Consider the following 21,342-nt stretch of genomic DNA (forward strand, 5'->3'; position numbering starts at 1 on the left):
AGAAAGCTAGGATCATTGCTAGTGCTTTTAGTTTGGAAAGACTGGCTGCTTATCAGTGAGTCTTTCTAGACACCCAATGGTTGGGTGGAGTGGCTCTGTAGTGTTCCAGTCACAGTGGCCTTGACTATCCATCCCTTTGATTCCTGCAAGCTTGCAAGTAAGTTTTCCAGGGCAGACACAATAAGTTTTCACAGCTCTGCTGCTGAAGCTTGTCTCAAAGTGTACACTGTCATTTTATTCTCTCACTGAATGCACATCTTCTCCATGGGGAAGTGAAATCTATTCCTCCAGCCCTGTGAATCTGGGCTGCCCTGTGACTGGTTTGACCAACAGGTGTGGTGGAAGTTGCCCTGCCAATTCTGGGTCTTGCGTTTAAGAGAATCCATGATTTCCACTTTCTTTCTCTTGAAATGCTTCCTCTTGGAATCCGGCCTAAGCCACATTATGCACCCCAGTCAACTCTCTCAGCTGACTGGTGTCAACTGTCAGCCATATGAGTGAGCCATCCTGGAGTCAAGTCCATTTTACTTTCAAATTACCACCGCCCCAGGCACAGAAGCCATTTGATTGAATGGCCTGGGGGACACTAAAAAAGAACCACCTGGCTGAGACTGGTCAATCCATTGAACTGTGAGAGACAATATTGAATTGTTCTCAACCACTATATATTACGGTTGGTTTGTAATACAGCAATACAAAACTGAGATAGAGGTGAAATGGGAAGACACAGGCTAAGTGCTCCTATAAATGTGGGCATCAAAGAACTAGCTTAGAGTGAGGTGGTATTGCTGGTTATTTATAAGACATAGACAGATATAGATAAATGTCAGTCTGTCTTCAACCTTTCAGCTGGCCATTGAAATTTCATAATTGGACTACTACTGTTCTATTCTCACTTAGATTCATAAATACACATATTGCTATACAAATAATATGTGTATACTGTAAAAACACAATATTATTATATTACTATACAAATGCAAATATTTCTGGGAAGAGTACTGCTCTAAACCAAGGTACAGCAAACTTTTTCTGTATAAAGACAGAAGGTAAATATTTTAGGCTTTGGGAGCTATTCGAACTTTGTGGTTTACAAACATAGGTGGTTGGCCAATTTTGACCTGAGGGCTGTAGTTTGCTGACCCTTGTTCTAAACAATTATTTCTATATTCCACAGAAATATTTGATTATATTGCTTGACTCTCATCAGCATTGGATTTGGTTGACCTCTAGCTTCTATCCCTCTTGCCATTCCTTCTTAGTGCCCTTTGTAAGGTTCTCCTCCTAAGATTGAAATGTGCTCCTCAAGGCTCTCGTCTTGTTCTATGCTCTTTCTCAGACAAATCACCTACTCAAATGATTTCAGTTAGTACTCACTTAGTGATGACTAATAAGTCTCTATCTCTGTTCAGTCTTTTATCCAGAACTCCAGAACCCTTGAATATCTCATCAGCACTGTACATTCAATGTACTTTTGTGCCAGTTATTAGCCTGTAGTCTCTCGACTCCAAATGCACCCTTCTATAATTAGTTCTTTGATACTGGGGCTGAAACTCTGCAGACCCTATTCCTGTTTTGCCAGTTCTTAGTCTCTCATCAATAGAGCAATAGAGGAACACTCCAATGCCAAAAGACAAAGGAGGGACTTGCTGACTTCCTGTCTATTCGAGGTGCCTGTGAGAGTGTCTTCAGCAAATTTTTCCTCCAAAAATGTTATTTTTTTTTTGTAGTTGTAGTTGAATTTAGTTCTTCAAAAAGTTGCAGAATTACCTCTATTACCACTCTCTCCCTCTTCTCATCCTCGCTGTCAGCACCAGTAGATTAGTGCCTTCTCCTCAGAAGTTGGGATCTCACATCTTCAGGACCCCTTCTCCAAGCTCAGAGATACTAGCAGCAGCCAAGCAGCACCTCCTAGTTGGGGAGGCTTAGTGCTGGCCCAGCATGGCCCTTCCCCAAGTTTCTGTTTTAGTAAGTCCAATCCCTTCTCTTTGATTTCTCAGCCTTCCTGGATGGTAGATGCTTCCTTTAATTAATTCCTTTGTGATAAATTATTGTTCTTTGCTTTTCCAGTTACCCAGTTTACAATTTCATACCCAGTTAACTATATTTTTTTATTTTATTTTAAATTCCCTTTCAAATATCTGACTTGGTTTCTGTCTCCTGACTGTATTCTAAAGGAGTTCATATTCTTTACCAAAAGCTGCTCCTCCAACAGTGTTTCCCTCCTTTGTACATGACACCAGCAAACGTCTCCCTGCCCAATGGTTCAAGCCAAATATCTGGGTATCGTTCTTAATTCTTTCTGTTTTCTAAACTCCCATATGCAACTGGTGAACCACAGGGCCTGTTGATTTGGCTTCCTGAATATTCCTTATATCTGTCTGCTTCTGTTCATCTCTGTGTCCTCCACTGTAGATCGAGCCACCACCTTGTAACTGACCTTGCCACATTCTGCAGCCTTTCAATCTGTTCTCCCACTACGACCTTAGAGATGTCTCAAACACGTTTTCCAGTTAAGTACTTTCTGAAACAGTTCAAATTCTTAACATAGTTTCTAAGTCCTTCTGTGATTTGACTTCTCCTGTCTCTGCAGTTCCTTTTGAAATATGTTTTTTTGCGCCTTTGTCTTTTTTGTATGTACCCTGCTTTCTTTGCATTCTTGGTACAAATTGTTCCCTCTGTTTAGAAATCTCCCTTTTCACCTGGCTAATGACTACATATCCTTTAAATGTTACATAAATATCACTTTCTCAGAGATGGTTTTTCTGACCTCCCAGACCAATTATATTCCCTTATTTGTCTCCATGGATCACTGAACATCTACTTTTTTCACTGTAATATTCAGTACATTTATAAGTAACTGTTTAACAATTGTCTTCTCTACTGGATGGTAAGGCCTATACAGGCAGGGGCTGTGTGTGTCTTGCCCAGCACTATATCTGTAATATCTAGTGTTCTTTCCGGCATAGTAAATAGTCAACAAATATTTGCTTAGTTCAGTTCATTTCCATTTTATGCATTTATCATAGGGCCTCTAAATTGATTACAGAAGACACACAGTTCCTCACATGTACCAGAATCCCTCATGGCTGACTATTATCTCTTAAACTGAAGGCTTCTTTGGTTTGCTTCTCTCGCATCTCCTGACACAAGTTCTTCCTTTGTGGATTCTTACAGTAATTGGAGGAGACTGAGTGGGGAGTAGATTGATCAGAATTTATTAACTTTAGCTGGATTGGGGACTCAATATTATTCACTCCAATGTTGTCTCTGAGCCTTGTAGTAGTCTGCATTGTCTCCTAACTACCTGGAACCAGATACATCTTGGTGCTAGTTTTGTTTAATTTTCTGGCAGCCAATGAAGGGGTGTTTCTCTACTTCTAAGATCAATATGTCACTCCCCCTCACAAAAATATCAATGTGCTAGTTCCTCTATAGTTCCCTGGAATGTAGCCATTTTTTTTTTTTCTCAAGTGACAAAAAATGGGCGAAAGGGTTAGGGAGTGGACTAGAACACTAATGGAAGGGCTTTTTAAAAAATCTATAATAACCAATAAGGAAGAAGCAGATAATAAAAATAGGATATGAAAATGAACATGATAAGAAGATCCATAAAAGCATATGACCACAGTCTATTGGAAAAGGAGCAGACCCGAGAGAATAGGTTAGAAAAATCCATATTTGATTTTGGTTACACTGAGAGAGAGAGAGAGAGAGAGAGAGAGAGAGAGAGAGAGAGAGAGAGAGAAAGAGAACGCGCGCACACGAGCTGCATTTATTTAAAAAAAAAAAGAAAACAAATAATAAAAAAGCCCAAAAAACTTTCTTTTCTTTTTATCTTCTAAACAAATTTGACCTAAGATAAACATTTTCTTTGAGAATAACATATCTTTTTCCTTCAGTTGAAAGTTTTACCTTTTGAATTGTATTCCACACACGTTCTTTATCGTTTCTTCTTCCTTCAAGGGTGTCCATAGCATCTGCCATTAGTGACTGCAGCTGTGGCACCAAGATAAAAATTATCAGTGTGGAATTCACACAGAAATAACTTTTCTAAATACACAGATTAAAACCTAATTAAAAAATCATTTGAACGCTGATGATTTTATTACTCATCTTTCCGACAATGAACATTGCTACCTCATCTTTGCTTCAGTCATTACTGAGAATTATTGCAGATATAAAATATTGAGACAATGAAAAGATTCTTTTTGAAAATTTGTAGAAAACATATAGGTTTTAATGTAGTAAGTGTTGATGTTTTATAAAAACAGATTTGGGTTGTAAAGAATGAAGACAGTAGTTAATTCTCTCAAGAAATGGCATGTAGTACATGACAGTACTTTAGTATTTTCTCCTGAGGCTAATGTATCATAACTGTAGGTATTGTGCAAAAGCTCACCAGAGGACGATTCTAAAATTGTGCTGTTTTATTGGCTCTTAAAGGATCTAGCTCATTTAAATTTTTTTTTTTTATTCTTTGCTTCTCTAAAACTTCAAAATAACGAAGTTTTCTTTTTAGGTTCCATTCAAAGACAAGTTTTAAAAATTCTACCCTTTGCCATATTCCAATTTAAACAGTCCTATACACATGCTGCATATGCGGCTGCAAAGTAATGAAGCCATGTGACAGTCAAAGCTAAAAAAAGAAAGTTCTGTGAAAAAGAACAAATGCCAGTTCAGTACACTGTGGTATCAAACAGTATGAACCCTTAGCTAATCTTTCTGTACTTTAGACATTGCAGAGCTTAAGCAGAAAGGCAGAGAGTTGAGTCACTCATAACTCTTCTATTGAGAAGCTACTGTTTATGAAGCACCATAAAAGGTATTACTAGGATTTATTTTCTAGGTTAACCCATGCTTGGAAGTTGAAAAGTAAAATCTATTACTTAATAGTGGTAAAATCTTGCAAGGTATATGATTTGAAAATATTTGGCCTGTACATATACACCTATATACATTAAAAGTTTTTTCTAGTGGGCATGTAGATTATGAAAATATCCCATTAAATCCTATTTTCCAGAGTTTGAGATGGTAGAATATTGCACTAACATGTTAGGAAGGGATGTCAATAACACTAGTTTGGCACTCTGTCTATATTTTGAAATATAAGTATTTTCAGAAAAAAGAAAGCCGTAGATATGTGGTTAAGAAGACCTAAGTGCAGAAAAAAAGTCTCTTGTATTTTTTATTTAAATCTTGCATGTGCTTTTTAGGAAGACAGGATCAACATTGTGCCGGCTTCTTAAATTAACATTTTCTTTGCTTCCTTTTATCTCCGAGGAGCATTAATCATCTAAAATTGGCTATAATATGCACTTTGAAAGCTCCATCCTTAGTGCACTCTTAAATGCCTTATGAATGATAGGATAAACACTTAGCCTTTTAGAAGGCGTTCCGCTGCACACAACCATAAAGGTTTTGAAAGTATTACTGCCAGTTTTGACTTAGTAATTCCTTGATTAATAGACTCCCCACTTCCCCCCATAGTTGTAATCTTTAGTAAGCATAGTTTTATTATTTGGCTAGTCAGACCATTTTACATGCTTACTTTGAATATCAGTATTTATTTAATACATTTTTACAGGTTCAGATGAACATTATCAATGTTGATAGTTCATGTCTTGATTAATTTGTTATAACTTTAAAAACTCAGAGGGAGGCTTTCTTTACTTATCTGAAAATTATAGGTGATCAGTTTGGGCTATTCTCATTTTTGCTATGTGCATTCAATTCAGATATATAATTAGTTTTAGCTACTTTCAATTAAAGCCTCTAAGTAAAGAGCTCTTTCCTACGACACATTAGGACATCCGTATAGAGTACGTATTTCCTTTCCTTGGATGGCCAGCACATTGTTAAGAAATTGTTTTTCAAACAAGGTGCTATCATTTCTAATATTAAGTATGGTTATAATATACAAATCTGTTTGAAGATGGTTTGCGATATTCCTTCAACTAGTTTTTGGCTGGCTCCGTTTAACTGGTCAATTCAGTTTAAAAACACAGTTGTTTAACTACATTTTCCCCTCAAATAAAATGACTTTTATATTAACGAACTAGAGAGTGTGTGTGTGTGTGTGTATGTATGGGACTGGCAACATATATGTGACACTGGAAATGAATAAGAAACCTCTAAAGACTATTTTGCAGGCTTGGTTTTCTATACCACAATTACTCTTTTGCCTCTCGCTTTTCCATAGAAAAAAATCATATATTAACATATGTTGGAGTTTAAGAAACAATTTACTAAAAATTTAATTTGAAACAAAAAAAACTTGACACACAATATGAATAATCAGCTCTTATCCACGTTTTAACACAACACATAGTTCTTGATATAAAAAGTGGAAGCTAGTTAATGTGAGCAAATAAAAAAAGACACGTTCACTTTCTACCTTTCCCAGTTTCTTCATTAGAATGCTTCATGAGAGTTAAGAGAGTTTGCCCTCAGACTACATTTGTTATGACAAATTTCTTTCAGACCGTATCACTGTTCTGTTGGCTCATGGCCTGTGAAAGGCTAAAACAAAGAAAAACAAATACTTACCAATTCCGCCTCCTGTTGACTGATGTCCTGTAGATAGGGAATGGTTGCTAGCTCTGCCATTACTTGATTGATCACCTGGGCCTGCTCCTTTACTCTCTGCAACCGGCTGAGGAGGCTGGCGTATTGCAACTTCTCCATTACACCTGAACACGCACAGAAACTCCCCTAGTCTCCCAGTAAAAGGAAACGTTTTAGAACAAAACCACAGACATAGATAGACCTTTCTCTGGGGATTGAAGTCAGGATTTGTTATAAGATATTTACTTCCTTTTAAGCAATGGTTTCTAGTACAAACAAATGTTTCCTTCTATTATTTTAAAGAATTATCTGTACCCTTTCTTCAAATAGATGAATGTATGTGAAAAGGAACACTTTGTAGGACTGCCAAGAAGAATTTGCAGGTGGCTCTGCATAAAGAAGTTGGGCCGAGGGAAAAGAGGGATCTGAAATTACCACACTCCCAGTGGCGATTCCACAGAACTGTGTCTGTTTAGAGTGGGGGTACTTTACATCACCAAGGCATTATAAGAGCTAAGAGTGGCCCATTATCTTGATTATATACAATAATATTTTTATGCAAGTCGAATTCTGAAAACTATTATGCATATTAAATTCTGTTTACCCCTATGGCTTACATATGAAATCTTAGCTCCGCTTTTATTTTTAGTTCTCATTGGATAGCATTAAACTCTGGCTCCTATCTCGTGGTATTATAGCATTTTATTCTGACTCCTAGGACCATCCCAGCAACTGACATGATCCATCTTAAAATAGGTAAACTTTTTAGCTTCTCTAAAAAGTTCAATACAAATTATAATGCTCGATACGTATGAGAGGCAAAGTTTATCATAAATATCTTACATTTGTATTTAGAAAAAAAGTATTTCTGATGAGTGTTAAAAGAAAAGCCCAAATTTTTACTATTTTAAGGGTGATGAGAAATTGGAAGTCAAAAGAGGAAGAGAAGATTTGATGACCAGCACCCCTTCATGGTATGATTCCTCCTGGACCACCTGCAACAGAATCACTAGGCTTGTTTGTTAACTACATAAAGTCCTGGACTTTACTCAGTGAATCACAATCTATTGGTATGTGCCTTTAGAAATATGGATTTTAGCTAGGTACTCCTCCAAATATTCTAATAAACAAAAGATGAAGAACAAATCACTACCCTGAAGCTTAGTATCTGAGCAAGGACTATTTTAGTTCATACATGCTTAAAAACCAGATTCCCTCCTGCCCCGCAGAAATTAGAGAAGGCAGACATAATTTTTCTTTCTTAAAATAGAATCTCTTCTAAAGAGAAAAATTATTAGAAACGAACATCTGAATTTCAACTTGAATTTAGAAAGCAGTTCTTTCTGAAATATCATACTCATATTTTGATTGACACCAACCTTCAGAAGTTAGCACTTTTCTAGAATCTTGGTAATAAAGAAAGGTTGAGCACCATGGCATTGTATTTGCTGCATTTCTCCCTAGCAGCTTTATATGCCATTTGACTAATGTCCCTCTATCCCTGATAATTTGTTCTCTCAGATTAATCATTTAGCTGCAAGTTCATAAACCTATAGGAGCGATGCTTGCAAATTGTGAATTTGGGGTCCCTTCTCAGAATCGACAAAATAGCTAGCCTACCCATTTAGTTTAAATGTGTAGCTAGCTGAACAATGGGATTCTGTCAAATAGAGGAAAGCGAGTCGCAGGAGAAACAGTTTTCTTTCTGAATTGCTTTCTTTGTCTTTTAACAAAATAAACAATGGGGTTAGTTGTAGAAAAGTGGTGTAGTGACTGAACTCCAAAGAGCAGAAGCAACTGCAGCCTACTCGGGAACGTAAATCTATCAGTGTAATTTTCCAAAACATTAGGACAATAAAAATAGTGGAAGGCAATAGTGCTTTGTTTGCTTGGCTCTTGGATGCATAATAAAACAGGAAGTGCTCCCTGCAAATAAAATACTAGGAAAATTTTATAAAATAAAATGTTATAGTAAAAATAAAAATAAAATACTAGGAAAATTAGCAATTGACTTATAATAGTTACCCATCTCCCCAAGCCAAATGTAGTTTGGTTATCACAAAACTACAGATGAATATTTTATGTATACAAGATAGGGGTCTTGGAGAGATGAAGTGAAAAAGAAATAAAAATTAATACCTAATACCAATAGGAATGTCTTAATGCTATTTCTTTAAAAAAATAAAAGCAATAATGAGAAGTGAAGAAATTGTCTTAAAGAGGGCTAAACCTAAAGGGAAGTAGCCCTCCCAATGAGACTTCCAGAGGGATCAAAGGGCTCCTTTGCTGCTGGAGAGAGAGTGTGATAAAGTGGTGACGACTGAAGCTAAGACCTCACACAAAAACAATGAAGTTTAGGTAAATAGCAAGTTCAAATGAAAGCTTCAGTCAGAATTGCCTAGATTTAATAGTAGGCATGGATAAATGTTTGGCAAATAAGTGGCACTATATAATGGCACTGAAAAGCACAACCCAGGAATTTGGAATGTATTTTCATTTGAAATAAGATATAGAAGCATTAATTGCAATAAAAGGAGATAAGAAACACATATTATTGTTCATTGCAAATGTGCATGTGTAAACATTTTTTATGCTTTGCTTGAAGGAAATTAAGAGTAAGACTAATGAGATATTAAAATCATCATTAGTAAGGCCATTTTTTTGGCAAGTCAACCTACGAAGGAGTTTTATGCATGACAAGAGATTTTTTTAACTCTTTAACATTTAGCTCAGGAAGTACAGTACATAGGTTTGAAACTGACAGCAGCCAATAAAGTTAATGAATTAAAAAGCACAGTGACATCAGGTAGCATGTGAAGTAATTAGTACAAAGATCCAGAGAAAGAAAAATACCATTAAAGGAGAGTTGCTGGTTGAAGGAAGGTTGACGTTCAGCGGGATTAAAAGCTGCCAGATAGGCAGGTCATAGAATATTTTAGATTATAATTCTTAAAATGCCAGAATCATTCTTGTTTGGCCATGTGTTATGTGCCTAACAAAAGAACCTATAATGGTAATGAAACCAGTGTCAGAGGATAAAGAGAATCATTGCTCGAGACATAGAAACCTCCTTTATACCATAATGTCCTTTATCTCCTTCACCAACTGTGTCTACAACTCATAGCAAGAAGTGAACATCCATGTTTCCTGGAAGCCCTACTGTGGGCAGTAGACCTACTCTGTGGCTGGAGATGACACCTCTAATTCTGCCTTTGTGACGCAAAGCACAAAGGTATCTAAACTTTATGACATGGGACACATCAGTGATCTAAGAAAAAAAATTAGAAACTCACAAGACACTTGCACAATCTTTATTTTAGAAGAATATGTAATTTCAAAGTACACAATTTGTAGAAATAAAAGGAAAGTTTTGTAAAATAGTCCTTTTATCAAAGGAAACTAAAACCAATACAAATATTTAACACTTCTAAAATTTGTAATACTTTACAAAGCACTTCAACATGGATTATGGACTTTTAGTCTCATGGCAACTCTGTGAGGTGGGCCTGGCAGATATCAGTCTATTTTATAAATGAGGAAGAACAGGTCAGAGATTAAGTGACTTGCCCTGGGGTTACCAGCCAGAGCACAGCCTTGGACTAAAGTCTTTATCTACAAGTGTCTCAAAATAAGGTAATAGCTAATTAGGACAACACAATGTCTAAGCATTCTAGTGGATGGCATTTGATCTGACAAGAAAAGACACACCTCAAGGGATCTTAAAAACACCATCGAGGGCTGCTCGTGTCACAGTTAATGGTACCATGTAGGAATAATTTCTACTCAGCAACTCATTACTTGCTTCATTAAGCTAGGTTACCTTTCCAGCCAATTTTATTTGTTCCTACTTTATGAAGCTGTGGTTGGGTGTATAATAAGAAACCTAGAAGCCAATATTTAGATATACTCGTGGTCCCTGGGTACCTTCAGAATCACTCACTTCAATTCCATTAAAACTCTGAGACAATCTTTCAAAAACTGTTACTTTCCGTAGAAGCAAACATAGGAAAGTTGAAATTCCTTGCAGTTATTAAAGTGGTACTGACTCATTCTAAAGAAGACTGAGTTTTTAATTAGATGCTATGAATCTTAATTACTGTATGATTTTCAAATCTCCTTTATAGATACAGAAAGATACATGTATATACAAATTTCCAAGTGGCCAAAATGCCCTTTGAAAAGTGAGGAGAAAAGGAGTTAAGAACATTTTTAAAGCACATAAGGCCCAGATGGGCCCAACCTGTATTCACAACATATTGTGAGATCTGAGCTGGCAACAGATGATGTGATTATTTTCCTGACAAGTAACAGGTATGACAGGTGTCACCCCCAAAAACCAGGGCACAGACAGATCACCTCCACAACATCCAGCACACTGGTTCAACTAGGCTAATCAAGTGTGAACAAAACGAAATAATGCTACATGGTGATAGATCTTGTTAGCAAAGCTTTCGTCGCTTGCAAGGGCCTGATGATGACAATGACAATGATGTGTGTGGGTCTCTGATTAGGATGGAAAGGTGTGTGTGTGTGTGTGCGTGTGTGTGTGTGTGTGCGCGCGCGTATGTCTGGAGGAGGATGTGATAGAGGGTGCATTGGAAAATAGTACCCAAAATTTGTAGTGGAGCCAGTGAGATCGCTATAAAGTATTTGTGTCCATCTAAAATTCACATGTTGAAGCCCTAACCCCCAGCGTGATGATATTTAGAGAGGGGGCTTTTTGAAGGTAATTAGATGAGGTCATGGGGGTGGAGACCTTACGATGGGATTAGTGCCCTTCTAAAAAGAGACATCAGAAGGCTTGCTCTCTGCCACGTGGTGACATAGCAAAAAGGCGGCCAATTGCAAACCAGGAAGAGGGCCTTCATCAGAACCCAACCATGCTGGCACCCTGATCTTGGACTTTTAGCCTCTAGAACTGTGAGAAAATCAACTTCTGTCATTTAAGCCACCCAGTCTGTGGTATTTTATTCTGATAGCCAGAGATGACTAAGACAGACATGGATTTCTTATTAATAGAAATACAAGGAAGAAAATTAGGTATAACACAGTTTTGGAGCTATGTGGTAGGAAAATCAGTAAAAATGTGTTTTTGTATTTGTAATGCATAGAATTCCAAATCATTCAATTGTATTAGGAACTTAATAGCTTTTCTAAAATGCAGAATAATGTTACTGAGCAGATAAACTGTTGAACAATTATTAAGTTACTATTTGTTATGATAGCTTGATTCCCCTTGTTAGGTAAGAACATCAAATCAATGACATAATACTAAATCCACAAAAATAAAGTTCTTTAATATTTTCTGTTTGCAGGCTTTTCAAAAAATACAGTAGTCCCCCCTTATGCTTAGGGGATATGTTCCAAGACCCCCAGTGGATGTCTGAAACCATGCAGATAGAACCAAACTCTCTATATAATATTTTTTTCCTATGCATACATACCTATGATAAAGTTTAACTTATACATCAGGCACAGTAAGAGATTAACAATAATAATTAGTAATAAGGTAGAATAATTATAACATACTATAATAAGAATTATGTGAATGTGGTCTCTCTCAAAATATCTTATAGTACTGTACTCACTCTTCTTGTAATAATGTGAAGTGATACAATGCCTTTGTGATGAGAGGGAGTGAGGTACTCAGAATGGTGTCAATTTAAGACATGAATTATTTATTTCTGGAATATTCAATTTAATATTTTTGGATTACGGTTGACCTCAGGCAGTTGAAACCACAGATAAGGCAGGGCTACTGTATTAGAAAAAGAGAAAATCGTAGCCTTTATAGCCTGAGAATGAGAGGTTTCCTTTATGTACTTTTGGTACAATAGTTTAAATTCTATAAAATAGTACAACATAATCCAAGTCTTATTTTGGGCTTTTTAAGACTGAAAAGAAGATGGGACATATTTCTCCTGGATCAGAAAAAAGGGGATTAGATAATTTACATTAAAGATATACAAAGAGTGAATGCCAGTGTTTAGAGTAGCGTTGAGTTTATCCGCGTGGTGCAGTGGTGCTAGCATGAAAAGCTCTGAATTCTTGCGTAGGTAACAAGATGGTTATAAGCAAGAGTTTATAGGGAAAACATGTATTTGCTAAGAATTTGTTATTGATTTGAAATGAGGAATTCACTGCGACCTTGAATTAGCTATCAGGAAGGCACACAGAAAGACTCTTTAAAGAGATACTAGCCTAATAAATGTTGAAAATTGCATAGCATAATATTTTTAAAATATAAAAGGAATAAAATCATTACCTAAATGTTTTGGCTTTGCAACTGAGGTTTACCATGAAAGTTTCTAAAATTCTCCAGTATGTGCAATATTTGCACCATAAACTTTCCATACTTCTAGAATTTTCTAATATTTGTACATTGGACAATTACTAACAATACCCCTCATATACCTACATTCAGTTGGGTGCTTCTAATAAAATCCAGTATTGGCAAGATTCTCTTCCCCATTGTCTCCATGTGTCTCACTGTGTCTTCCCTGGTCAGCAGACAGAAGGGAGTTTTATGTTCTAAAAATTGTAACAATAAACTTTTATACTATTTTTCCAGACTTCCATTTCAGAATGCTTTCTTTAGCAAGCTATAAACAGATACCTCGATGTTAACAGATATGAATCTTTAGTAGAGAAACCAGTCCCATCCCTAGACCACATGTATACCAATAAAAGATCAATAAAGAGAAAGGCGGAGGAGACACTGCCCTTTAGAAACTATCATTTATTCATTTTGTTGTGTTTCCTGATTGAGAGATCTAAGAGACAGCCTACAACAATTCACTTCTCTCTGTAGAGTATGTTTCTCCTGAGTTGTAAAAAAAATGTTGTCATAAATGTGTCTGATTCTTGTCTTGTTTCTCCCAGGTATTATTCAAGTGTGTAGATACCATTGACTTTAAATGTAGCTCGAAGTTAAGATAAATCTCAGAAGATACAGTGCCAAACAAAACACAAATCCTTAATTATGTAGGTAGAGCTGAAGAAATAAATTTAACCTGGTCATAAATTTAGCCCACAATTTTGAGATTTCAACTCTCTGTGAATATTTTCTGAAATTTTTTTTGGAAGTTTCAACTAGAATTACTGAACACCATTTAATTATAATACTCTCCATGATAGCTAAGCTCTTGGTTAATTACATAAGAAAAGAATGGAACAGATATCAATACAATAGCAGATAATGTAACTGATTTAAGGTTGTCACTGGCTATATTTTTTATTTCATAAAATAGTTTTATTGTATAATTGTCTTCTACATTTGCTAATTGACAATGATAAAAGCTTGTATTCCTTAAGTATACTATGATTGGTAAGAGGATGGTCGGGGTGAGAGGAAGGTGGACACTTTGGGATTGTGTTTGGTTTCAGAGGAAGCTTTTCTGGAACCTGAATTCCAGGCATTGTTAACTAATCCACAGAGAAGACTAGAAGGAGTTAATTAAAACTCAACAAACATTTTGGGGAGCCCAAGCTCTACTATATACCAGGCCTTGTGATGAATAAGACTTGATAGATAATGTACAATTCTTGCCTTATAAAGGTATTAAAAGATAATAACACCAGGTGATTTACCTGTAAATGTTGGCAGCTTTCTACTCGATACTTTTTCCAAAAATTTCCCATCTTCTTTGTTTTTGAATCCAAGAGTTAAGAGATATTGTTGAGGAGGAAAAGATGACCAGTCAACTGTCTGAGGCAACACGTGCAGTCCTTGAAGATCTGAAATATGACAGAAAAATAACTAAAGACTTTGTTATATTGTTTTCATGGTATTTTTCCCCCTAGATTTCAGGAATTATACTTGGAAAAAAAACCATAAAGTACAGACATTAAAGATACAAAGTAAAAGTATCTGCATCAAAAGGTCAAATAGCTGATATATCATAATCATATTTCATTATTTATATTTTTCTTAAAATAGAAACATACACATGGCATAGTAATAAAATATGGCTAAATGTCACAGTCCTCCTTGCTTATATTCAAAATAATAGAAAATTCAGGACCAGCTTGTAGCTATAATATATTTCTCTGTGACTCTTTGCAAGATAATTTGATTTTTCTGTTTGTAGTTTAAGATTTAAGGAACTAATATTATATGAAAGGAAAGACAAAAATCATTCAGTGAGAATTAAAATATAAGAATAATTAATTTAGTTGACTACCTGGCCTCATTGTAGAAGGAAATTTGAAATGATAAATGTACTTACTTTTGTAATTAGACTTGGAAATGATTCAAGTATCATGAAAATAGTTCTAAAACAACTCAGTTCTTAATGACTGTTAGAGCTCGAGTTTACTGAGTACTTATTTTCTACCTTCCCTTGTTCTACCTTCAAGTATTTTGGGCGCATCATCTTTTTAAATCATCATGAAAACTTGACAAAATCGGTGATGTTGTCCCCATTGTATACACAGAAAGTTGAGGTACACGGATGGGAAGTGACTTGCCTGAGAATCCAGCTTGTAATTCTCCAGAGACCACAGGCCTAACCAGAGCACACTGCTCTCCACTTATTTGGCCCTGGGTTACTTTTGGGATAAGGATGAATGTCAGCCACTGGGTCTTGGAACACACATTCACTTAATTCATTTCTATTCTGCGTAATAAGGCTCTGGTTTATTGTAAAATGCTTCTCAGATAAAGGATGATGAACAGAGAGTTTAATGAGCCCTCCCAACTTAACACTGCCAGAAAGGGGAAAAAGCTGAAATTCCAAAAATCCTTGAATTATGATTTAGTTAAAGATCAATTTTTAATGTTGGATCAGAACTCGAGTGCTAATGGTTTAGACATGTCTTCACTGTTTATCTGTACTATTTTTTAAAAAAGTTGACATAGTAAATCATGAGTGTTTTTATTTACCCTTCCCACCCACCCTTCTTTAGCTATAAAACCCTTTGTTCAAACTTCAATTGACTGAGAAGCCCAATGTTTAAGGCTGATAAAATTAGAGTTGTTCCCTGGCTATGGTTTGCTCTTTAATCTGGTTTTGCTCCCTGACTTAGAAAGCCCCAGGACCTCTTGGCCAGGATGGTAATGATGTCTGGGGTTGTCCTATGGGGGAAGTCCTTGGCTTCCTCGATAACTCTGGATGACCAGAGGGCCTCCGAATGAGTAGGCTTTATAGCTGTTTTGACCACCCCACTCCTTTGGTATATCTAGCTCATTGACATAGAAGTCTCTGAGATGCCCCGAAGACTCCAGCCGGCACCAGAACAGATTCAGCTCAGAGAGGACACCTCCAAGACTTTTAGGCCTATGCTGATTTCCTGAAGGCCCCAGAGTCCTGAAGTTCAAAATAGATGAGGGGGTATTGTGCATGGACTGGTGTTAGTAGTGGATTGCAGCAAGCATCTTGAGAGTTGGCATTTTCTGGTGCAGCTCTATTGCCAGAAATGGCCAGGTGTTTGAGAGCTCTATTATATAAATAACAAAGACTTTGAGAGCTTGGCATCTTCTTGCTCTTAAATATTTGGTGTATAAAGAGGAAGCCAATACTAATAGTGGCAGTGATTAAATTGATGAGTGAAACTAATGTTAACATGGTACCTAATTTATTATAAAATATGCTTGCAAAAATAGAAAGTGTTTTTCCTTTTGATCCTATGTTTCATCCTATGAATGTTGAATTTATTATTAACTTCTAGTGAGTTTTAAAATATGAGAGATCCCTACATATACTGTTAAATTAAGAAAAAAATATTTTTTAAAGCATCATTCGTATTCCATTTGTTTGCAGAGTAAATTGCAGTGTGTGAACATTTAGTCTAGCAGGTGATCTATGACCCAAAATGACGGAAACACTTACTAGATGCCGTTTATTTCATGTAACATTAATTTGAGTGCTAATTGTTCTCAATTTTATGCTCATAAACCTGAACCTAGGTCTGAAGAGCCCTGTGCCTCTGATGAATATGAAAGCTAACCACATTTTATTGTCCTTTGGTGGGAAAGTTGAATTGATTAAAAATGTATTCTTTGCTCCTGTCATGTCAGAAGAAAACTTGGGACAAATAAATCTTTTCATTCATTCCTTTACAATTGATCATAATTGGAGATGAAATTTAGATGACTATGACCAAATTTATTATTAAAAAAATTAGTTTGCAGGTATGATGCTGTTTCAGATTTTTACCAGGAGGCAAGTGGATGCTTTAAAAAAATATATCAAAGATAGAGTATGCTGATTAAATTTATTGCAGAAATGTAATATTTTATTTTTCTCTCTGAATGAAAGATGTCTATCTCTCAGCAAAAGAGGATGAAGTTTGCCCTTTATCGAGAACCTTTTATTGTACCATTTAAGGCTGGAACTGACCGGTTTTCAGGTCCCCGAGTTATTCATGGTCATTGATCTTCTGTACAATCTCCTTCTTCCTCATTTAAAGTCAACTCTTTAAAGTTCGGGACAGTTTTTTTTCCTCTCTGTCTCTGTCTCTCTCCCTCTTTGTCTCTTTCTCTCTGTCTCTGTCTTTTGTGCTCTCTGTCTCTCTCCTCTCCTGCTTCCTACACACATAGATTAATACTGGTTCTTCTTTCTCCCTCTCTTCTCCCGCCATCTTGTTCAGTGCTCCTCCAAGCTATCTCTGGCCCACTGATATGTTCTTTATACAAACATTCTTGAGAAATTTCTCTACTCTGCGGCTTTAGCTATGACGTCTTACCAAAAGATTGGAGATCAAAGGTATAATCTTATCTGAAAATTATCACCAAATTCCAACATGCATTTCCAAATGCCAACTGAGACGTTGCTGTCTGCAAAAGTTACCTCAAACATAGCAACTGTATTCTTCAAAAGTAATATTTATAATTGCCGTAATTTCTCTCTTCCCTGCTTTTCACTAATATGTTATAAGTATAGTCATTATTCACTCAATTATTCCGGCTTAAAATTTTGAAGTCATTGCTTATTTTTCTTTTCCATTATTCCCTAACATTTAGTGAGTCTCAAAAACTAATTAAATCTGCCCATTATAATACATCTCATATGAACCCCTTTCTTTGCATAATCATTGCTAACACCCTGGTCAAATTTCTGATCATTTCATGCCAATATTTCTCCAAACCACCTCTCAATGCATTTTCTGGAACATTGCCTTTGTCATTGTTACATCTGCCCTTAGGAACTTCAGTGCTTTCTTTTGTGGTATTCAAGGCTCTCAACTATGTGCATATGTGCCACAATCTATAACTAATTCCGATGTTTTCTCCAGTATAAGCCTTGCCATCAGCTCTGCTGATTTCACTAAGTTGTACCAGCCTGTGCTTATACTGCTTTCTAAACTTTTCTTTGTGCTTTTTCCACCCAGAAATACCTTTATACTCTCTCCATTTTTCCTTCACTGAATTGATCACTATTTTTCCAGATGTGGCCAACTTGTCCATGAAGAATTTTCTAAATACATCATTACTCCCATCAGACTCTATATCATTCACTTCAGAGTGAATCTTCCAATGTTTTGTGGGGGTATGTCTTATCTCCCCAAGAGGTTTAATCCTCTTCAAGATCACATTTTCATGTTCATGCCCCAAGCATCTAGTAGGTGCTCAAGTAATGCTGAATTAAATCTGAAAAAAAAAACTTTTCCAAATCCTGAAATTTTAATGGTCCAAATAAAAATAGAACTTCAAAAAAGCAAAACTAATGAAATGTTCAGAGCTTCTGAAATATAATTTATTTCTCTGTCACTAAACTGAGAAAAGAGAATCACAGTCTTTGTTCTTCATTTTACCTAAGCCATAAGTGTTTTCTGTTCAACTTAAAAAGGATTATTTGTAACAGATAAATCAATGGAGTAGATGCTCAAATGAACAGAGAAACTTTGACTGGATGGAAAAATTAGTTTCATAATCAGGTTGTACCCTTGCTGCAGCTTATTCTCTAAGAAATATGGACTCTTAATTACAAAAGAAAATTGAATTAATAGAAAGAGTCTGGCTTAGCGAAATTGTCAGCAGAACCAGAAAAGCATCTGCAAAAACTATTGACTGAAGATGTATACATATGAGGGATAGCTTTATTTGTTATGAAGTTAAACATCTGTTGAATAAAAGTTGAGCTTTCTAGAAGTAAAGCACAAAACATAGATGCAATCATCATCAGTATTTTCTGTTGGACACCTCATCATAACCACATCCAGCAGATTGTAAATGAATTTTTCAGCAATTTTTTAAACAGAAAAATCATAGAGATTTTAAAATTCTCTTAGAAATATGAGAATTTGTTAGTGCTTTATTGTCACCTTTCTCTAAGTTGCACTTCCTTTTTATTTTCTGGTTTCTATGTCATTTCTCTGCCCTTTGTCCATAACAAAATGTTCTGACATTTTGGGTTAGAGTAAAATCTAACTTCTAAAGGTCCCAGTTGCTGAGTGTGAGATGGGACCATGTCAGTTTTATATAACTTCTTTTAACTGATCAGTTGCAGAGTTTAGCTTCAATGGTGCCTTCATAATGCCAACACTTTGTCATTACTTCTTTCCCAGTCATTTTCTGAGTTTTATCTTGTACTATTTTTAATGCCAATAGTTTACCTTGGAAGTTATCCACAATTCACGTCAGTGAGAAAAATAGCAAAAGGCAGCAACTTTGCAGTTAAGTTATCATTATTGCCCCCCATAAATAATAAAACAGTTTCTACCTTTAAAAACAGATAGCGTATTTTGATTCTTGCATTTGATGTGTGAGATAGCTATGTGTATAATGAATCTTTGTGTAATAAATTATATTTTCCCTTTGACCTTCATGATAATTTCAGAGTTTTAGATGCAAGTGAAAAAAATTATTTTTCATTTCTAAGATTCCTAATTTTCACTTCAGGCTACTGGTCTACTTCTCCACAACCAATCTTTGTATATTTTCCTCTCAAAACATATATATAAACTTTTAAAAAACAAATAATTTCCATAGGACTTTTATGCATAATTAATTTCCATTCCATTTTAAATTCTTATTGATTCCAAAGTTTTATGTTTAACTTGTATTATGTTTATTCTGGGGAATTTCTTTAATTCCATCTCCACCAATATAAATTTAATATCAGACAAACATCGAAGATACTGCTATTCTCTTTAATGTTTATTAGACTCACAATCAGTGAAATAATAAAATATTACTATAATTTCCATAAATGGCTAAATTTTTGCACTGTGTAAGGGTTGGAATGGATATTGGTTGGTTACCTAGCATGCATTTCTTCCTCCCATCTTTTTTTTTTGGCCCTTGGAGAATTCTCTCAGTCCCTACCTGCTCCAGAAGTGAGACCTAATTGACTCAGGCCAATCAATCCATGCATTACCTCGACCTCAGTTTCGGTTCAATCATAAGCATACAATGCAATCTGGGCCAATGAAGAAGTGCAAGTTCTAGGAATTGTGTGGACGAGGCACTCGCTGTTGCTCAGGAGAGTGTGATTTGCAGTCTGTAATGATGTTTGAGCATTTTGCTATTACTCTGATGCTAGAGCTTGAGAGAATGATATAGGTAGGCAGTGGAACAGCAGGTAGAACTCAAGAATAATGCTGACTGCAGAAAACAGAGCAGTGTGTGAGCTGTTGGTTCAGGCTGTATTTAAAGGCAGTCTCACCTGTGGATCTTTAAGTTATATAAATTAATATATAAATTAATGTATTTCATGCTCCTCCCTAGTAGAGTTAGTTTGATCTGTGAGCCCTACCAGTTGAAAGAAAAAAATTCTGATATAAGGATTTAGCTAGTTGTTCAGTGTCTGTAAATATTATAGAAGCTTTAAGATATTAGAGCTGAGATATAAGAAAATCATAAACCCTTCAACTTGAAAGGGCAGAGGGTCAAAGGAACCTAGGTATTAAAAATGGCATTTCTAAGTAAGCCATGGCTCAAAAAAATATTTTATATTAGAGCTAAGAAAATATTTTAATGTGCAATATAGTAAAATATTTTTCTGGGTTTGTGGGTTGCAACCAAAATCATTCTCAGAGAAATTTTTAGTCTTTACTAAACAAAAAGGAGAAATGTTAAAAACTGATGAGCTCAAAATCCAATGAAGGAAAATAGATGATAACAGAATAAGTACCCAAAATGTGAAATAAAGGAAATAATAAATATAAGAGCAGAAAGTAATGACATACACACACACACACACACACACACACACACACACACACACAATAGAGAGGATCAACAATGCTAAAATATCTAGCAAAATATAAATAGATGGGAACTTTTTAAATCTGATAAAGAATATTTTTCAAAAACCTACAGTAAATATTATATTTATGGTGAAACTTTAAAAATATTTTGCTTTAAAATTTAGAACATGTGCATACCTACTATCACTTTCTCTATTCAACACTGTGTTGTGATCATAGCCAGACAACAGAAAAAGAAAAAGAATGAATGAATGTATTCTTAAACAAGACGAAGCCACAAGTCATTAAAATTTTATAAGTGATATTAAAATTTAAACTTTAGTTTATCAAAAGACACTATAGAAAAAGACAAGCTTCTTATTGAGATAAGACATAAAATTTTCCAATAAATCAATAACAAAACTATTCAGAAAACCAAATGAGCAAAGGATATGAACATGAAACTTACATGAATATATAAATAGTTAAAAATATCATTTCATGAATTTGATAAATTTTGAGAACAATTCTGTATGTTCTTTTAGACAATGTAACCATAAGTCAATGAATGACATGATAAGATATTTGACTTGATTAATAATCAAGGAAATATATATATTTATTTATTTGTATTAAATTTATTGG

General features: G+C 35.4%; 1 protein-coding gene across 2 annotated transcripts in view; it reads right to left on the minus strand.

The window, feature by feature from the left end:
* Positions 1-21,342, minus strand: part of SPATA16 (spermatogenesis associated 16) — a 209,373-nt gene that overhangs the window by 17,809 nt on the left and 170,222 nt on the right. For both annotated transcript variants that reach the window (XM_036219324.1, XM_016161394.2), the window contains 4 exons: positions 14,158-14,304; positions 12,986-13,098; positions 6,550-6,714; positions 3,916-3,999 (listed from right to left, as the gene is read on the minus strand). In XM_036219324.1, coding sequence (XP_036075217.1) covers positions 3,916-3,999; positions 6,550-6,714; positions 12,986-13,098; positions 14,158-14,304 — 509 coding nt within the window. The remainder of the gene's footprint in view (positions 1-3,915; positions 4,000-6,549; positions 6,715-12,985; positions 13,099-14,157; positions 14,305-21,342) is intronic.

The sequence above is a fragment of the Rousettus aegyptiacus genome, unplaced genomic scaffold, assembly GCF_014176215.1.
Source record: "Rousettus aegyptiacus isolate mRouAeg1 unplaced genomic scaffold, mRouAeg1.p scaffold_m13_p_4, whole genome shotgun sequence".
NCBI lineage: Eukaryota > Metazoa > Chordata > Mammalia > Chiroptera > Pteropodidae > Rousettus > Rousettus aegyptiacus.